The following is a 5,955-nucleotide window of genomic DNA, read 5'->3' on the forward strand; positions in this document are numbered from 1 at the left end:
TATATATATATATATATCGTTTCGACCGCGATTAAAGTAAATCTTTGCCCAAAAATTAACAACAGTAGTATGATTCAAGTTTTGGTGGATGGAGTCGAAACCAAATTGAGAGTAGTTTCAGCTTTTCCTACTTATTACGCAAAGGCCATATACAAACAAACAAACGTCAGTTCGAAGACCCTGGTCCCTTTAATTTGCTCCTCTATTATTCCACTGTTATTTTCCCTGTCTGCACATCCTTTTTCTTTCCCCTTCTTTTTTGTACTGTATTTTTCTTATTGGAGAGAGGAATGGCAACAGTCATTTCACTTAATTTTTGTTAGAGCACGTTTTAAGGCATTTATATTGATTCAATTAATTGAACTTCGTAATAGATAAGCCACTAAAAAGATAAAACAGTTTCCTTTCTAAACTTGACTTAAAAGACCTTTAATTAAGAGTGAGAAATCCAAATCATCCTACATTTTACTCATATTCCTACTTTAATGAAAGTAAAAAGGAAAAAAAATGTTATCTAAATAAGAACTAGCATAAAAATTTAAGAGCTTCGAGTTCGAGCCCTGGGTATGGAGTCGCCTTTGTTAGGGAGCGCTTTACCTCCCAATGTGGGAACCGGATACCGGGTGAGAAATAAAAAAAAAAAGAAGAGTTCGTATCTTGTTTCTAGGGTTAAGGTTCCATTAAACACACTTCTCTTTTTCATCAAATTTGGACAAGCACTGAGTGCAATAGCTATCAAATGCCAAGAATCACATCCCATGTTAAGGTAGACTCAAACAACAACAACAAACCTTACCTCTACCTTATAACGGTAAAAAAGCTGTTTTCGAAAGACCCTCGGCTCAAGAGAAGTGAAAATGAAGCAATAAACAGACAGTAGCAACAATAAGGTTATTAGACACGCGCGGGCACAAATGGAGCAACGTGCAATAACATAGATCTAAGAATACGACACTATATAAGAATCGAGTCAATCCAGCTAGAAATGATGACCCAATGAGTAATAGCAAGGGGCTAGGAATAGAAAACTGCAAGACTAGTACTCCCACCTTTTTCTTAAGGTGGAAGCAAAAAAAAAAACAATTAAAATTATTAACAAAATATTTGTTAATTAATAAGGTTGGCAACATATTAATGTCTTATATTATTTCTCATGTTTTCAGTGGAAATTTCATTCTTTTACTTAATTAGACAAAACTTTGACGTAAATTTTGGTTTGGGAGTCATCAGTTGAGTCTTTGAGGACTTTACAAGTCTATGCTATTGTAACTAAATTAACTAATGGAAAAGCACAAAATTAGATACTTGCCATCTAAGCGGCACTTACTTTCTTAATACAAATAAACTAATTGTTGTTTACTTCTCTTCTGTGGTAAATGACAAGCTAATACTTCCCAAACGTAAAACATAATAAATTAAAGAATACTACAAGAGATAAATATTAGTCTATAATTTGTTTTTGTAAATATTAAAGATTGCAAATAAGACAATATAAAAGTGAACTTCCTAGTATAATTCTAAGTAAGATATATTCAATGATTATAAAAGGAAAATTACAGACGCTTAACAAACTTCTATTTAACCATTTTTATAGGTAAAAGTTACTATACAAATATATAGAGAGGGAAGAACAAAGATGGGATAGATGAAATTTTTTCCTTGGTTTCATATAAATTTCAACAAATAACACATAAAAAGTGGCCATCATTTTGTCAAATTATCATTGCCATTTGCTCCATTCACCAACTCCAAAGAGATACAGAAAACAAAAGTAAAAAATGGGGGAAAGGAACCAATACTTGAATGCTTATAATTTGCTTACACCAACCACAATCATTTTCACCACGTACACAAAATATAGGAACGAAAAACTAGAAAAAGGGATTGAAAAGAAGAAAAAACCCAAAGAATCCATTATAGTTTTATTTTCACTTTTCACCGCTTAAAAAAATTAAAAAAATAAAAGCACAGACCTTTGTCCAAGCCTCAAATGAACGGTTCAGATCAATTGATGAAGGTACTCCTTGAAACAGCAAGATACTTCTTACTTCACCCACTACAGTACAATCATATCATATCTTAAATGTGGGCCACACATCAAAGGTAGAATGTATGATATTCTTTCACCAATAATTATTGATTCCAGAATTTGTAAATACAGAAATTTCTAGTAAAAAACACTTTATTTTTAATGGGCAATTTATATAACCAGATACAAAATGGTTATAAAAAATATTTTAAATTATATGCCTTGTTAATGTTAAAACAACTCCAACATCAAGTTATTCTTATATGTTATAGTACATATTTTATCTTAGTTTTAAAATTATATATCCTATATTTATAAGGAAAAATCACATATTAGATAGTACTTTGTTTGGGTGGTGTAAAACTTTAATTTTGTCCTTTTGGGCACAAAACGGAATATATAACTTAAAACTTTAATTAAAAAAAGGTGGGGCCCTGCCTTCCAAAGTCTGTCACACAGCTACTCTAACAGAACCATGAGCCCCTCTCTCGCTTTTACGTTCTTGTTCTTTTCCTCCTTAAACCCTGCTATCTCTCTCTTTCCAATTTCCATACACTTGAAAAACAAAATTTAGTAACTCTCTCTCTCCTTCCTTTTCTTTGGTGCTAAATTTTAGAAATGGGGTGTTAAATGGGTCACCTAATCCATCACCCCACTTCCTTAAAACTTTCATATTAATAGAGCCAGAATTCAGCCACTTAACTCATGCACCTCTAGTGTGTGTTAAAAAAAAAAGAAAAAAAATGACTTTTGGAAGTTGAAATCCTCCAAAGTTTCAATTTTAAGGTTTTAATGCTATCATTTTTCTGAGAAAAATATTTTCTTGTTTATGGGTTGTTAAAATGGCTAAAAATTTGAATCTTGGTAGTTAAATCATCCAAAGTTTCAATTTTGAAAGTTGTAATGCGATTTTTTTCTGAGAAAAGTATTTTCTTGTTGTTAAAATGGGGAGAAAATTGAATCTTGGAAGTTGAAATCCTCCAAAGTTTCAATTTTGATGGTTTTAAAGCTATCTTTTTGCTTGGAAAAGCATTTTCTTGTTAATGGGTAGTTAAAAATTGAATCTTGGTAGTTGAAATGATCTAAAGTTTCAATTTTGAAGGTGTTCATGGTATCTTTTACCTGAAAAAACTATTTTCTTGATTGTGGGGTTGTTGAAATGGCAAGAGTAGATATGTGTAATGTGGATTTAGAGGCCGGTGTCGGCGCCGGTGGACACAGTCGCCGGTGCTCCGGCAGCGGTAGTAGTGAAGAGGGTAGTGTCTGTTTCTCAGATGCTGATGAGGGTTCTTGTTATTCTCAGTTTTATTCAACAGCTGATGGTTCAAATTATGATGATTATAGCTTTGCTTGTGCTACTGAGTCTGAGATAGGTCCTGAGTCAAGGAGAGTATCGTCTGTGGCTGAGACTGATGATTGTTCAGTGGACTTAGAAAATGGAATTAATGAAACAAAGTTGCATGTGGGGAAAATTGAAAGAGATTGTAGAATTTGTCATCTGAGTTTGGTGAGTTCTGGTCCTGAGTCTGGTATTGCTATTGAATTAGGATGTTCTTGTAAAGATGATTTGGCTGCTGCACATAAGCATTGTGCTGAGGCTTGGTTCAAAATCAAAGGAAATAAGTAAGTATTTTCCCTTTAATTTAATGCCATGGTCTTTGAGATGTTTCCTTTGCTTCGTTTTAATTTTTCTGGTTGTTGTTACTATTTCGTTTTCCGTAGTTCTTTGCGATAACTGTTGTTGTTGTGATTTTGCTTTATTAAGCGTCTTCCGGAAACAACCTCTTTACATTCAAAAGGTAAGGGTAAAGACCACCCTCCCTGACCCCACTTGTGAGAATACACATTGTTGTTGTAGATTGCCTATGTGATTAATCTGGATGCTCAAGTAGTAATGTTACCATCTGGAAACAAATTATTGTTTAATTTACTGGTTTTCTAAGTGTAATTGCTCTGCATATTTCCTTCTATGGCTTGGCTTATGTGTTAGATTCCTTAGCACTTTGGAGTGGAAATGATTTGGTGATACTTCTGTTGGAAGTGTTTGATTTTCTTATTTAAAATGGAGAGTACATGATCTGTCAGAATAACCTTTTTTTGGTAGGATAACGTAAAAGTTTGGTCTTTGTGATATTTATTCTCTTGGGAAAGAGATAGCATGATGTATTTTATTGGAAAAAAAGGAAAAAAAGTTAATTAAAGAATCTGAAGGGAATAAATAAAATGAATAATGAGAGAGTAAAGCAATGGTAACTTGACAAGTATAATTAGGCTCTTTAATTACTTTTTGAAAAGAATTAGGATTTCTAATTACACCGACAATTCTTCCTACTACCATGCCTTTTAAATAATCTTTAGTTTCTAAGCTCTTCCTGATATTTAACATTCACTTTTCTTTATCAAAGTGGAGATTTGACCTTAGTGATAAAGTAATTACTTCTAGTTTTCCCCCGGAAAAGATAATATTTTGCTGTCCTTCACTCTGCATATTCTATTTACTTAGATAGCAGATCTTTACTTCGATTATCTATCCTCTGACAGTGATTTGCAATGTGTGCACAGTCAAGATTCTTGTGTCATTTTCATAGATAGCAGATATTTTTATGTGCATACTAGTGATGCCCGTTATTAGTACTCACTGTACAAATGTGTGATCTCATTGGAAAGGAAATGTTTTGAAAATTATAGCTGCCAAAATTTCAAGGTTTAAAGAGACAGATCTAGAAACTGGAGATTCTATGAAAAATTAGTGGAAAAGAGTACTGTAATAACATGTGGTGAAGGTCAAGAGAACTGTATTTTTAGAGATTGAGATCTAATAAAAACAAGGCACTCAAAGTAATACCACAGACCAATGAATTACAAAAGATGCATCAGATGCATATCTCAGGCTTGCTTGATCCAAATGCAGTCTGGGCCTCTTTCGTACTTAAATTCGTCCTTTTGCCCTGATAACAACCAAGTAATTGAAAGGATCAAATGGAATTAAAAAGCACATAATCTTGTAAATGTGCTATCTGAATTTGGACAACGAACTGCTACATTTTTTTGGACATCTTGGATATATCATATTGGCAAACAAGATTGAAATTTGGTTGTTGGAATATACAAAACTGAATTTTGATTCGTTAGTCTTCCTGAAGAATCAAGATTCATATGCAATCTATAACAGAAAATAGTAAGGTGGTACTAATAGTTAAAGCTCTGTATGTGTGTGTGCGCGCTCGGTGGCGCAACTGCAGGGCTTTGGGGGGGGGGGGGTGGGGGGGTANNGGGGGTAGCACTCATGTTAAACACGATAATCCATGCTCTTCGTCTCCAATTAGGAATAGCTGACTCCTGTCGCGCATAATGGGAGTAGCTTTCTTGCTTTTCCCTGGAGAGATGCTACTTTGAAGATAAGGATAAAGATCAAATTCTCCTCCACTCCTAGTATTGAAGCAAAAGAAGGGGGAAAAAAACGAAGGATCTCATTACGATCTGTTCTATTTCTTTCAATGTTTCTCTTGAATAATTTTCTGTTTGATGTTTGATCATTATTCAACAATGAAGCCAGGAATCCAATGTTCAATATTCCTACAGACTGCTGTGGTAATACCAATCACCAAAACCACAAGTGTAAAATCTGTCATAGTTTCCTTGTACCTTTTGTAATTTTCTCATTTCATACGGTTGATTAATTACTGATAGATCTGTGCAGTGAGATCTGACGGAAATATGATATTTCTGAAGGGGCCATTGGTGCATTTAAGTATGTACATACATAGATATTCACCCTATATTGGTGCATAGTATATTGATATTTAATATTCTCTATACTGCTGATTGACACTGGAGGAGCTGCATTATGTTTCCTTACCTTGTACTTTGTACCACAACTTGCACAAGTCAGGAATGTCTCTATATAAAACCTCAAGCGCACTCCC

The 5,955-nt window shown here is 33.8% G+C and overlaps 1 protein-coding gene across 1 annotated transcript in view; it reads left to right on the forward strand.

Annotated features, from left to right (window-relative positions):
• Window positions 1-2,477: 2,477 nt before the first annotated feature.
• LOC109215190 overlaps window positions 2,478-5,955 on the forward strand; it is a 4,937-nt gene continuing 1,459 nt past the window's right edge. Inside the window, exon 1 of the mRNA XM_019379205.1 lies at window positions 2,478-3,652. Within this exon, the coding sequence (XP_019234750.1) occupies window positions 3,189-3,652 (464 nt within the window). The 5' untranslated portion in view covers window positions 2,478-3,188. The remainder of the gene's footprint in view (window positions 3,653-5,955) is intronic.

Source organism: Nicotiana attenuata, unplaced genomic scaffold (genome assembly GCF_001879085.1).
Source record: "Nicotiana attenuata strain UT unplaced genomic scaffold, NIATTr2, whole genome shotgun sequence".
Taxonomy (NCBI): domain Eukaryota; kingdom Viridiplantae; phylum Streptophyta; class Magnoliopsida; order Solanales; family Solanaceae; genus Nicotiana; species Nicotiana attenuata.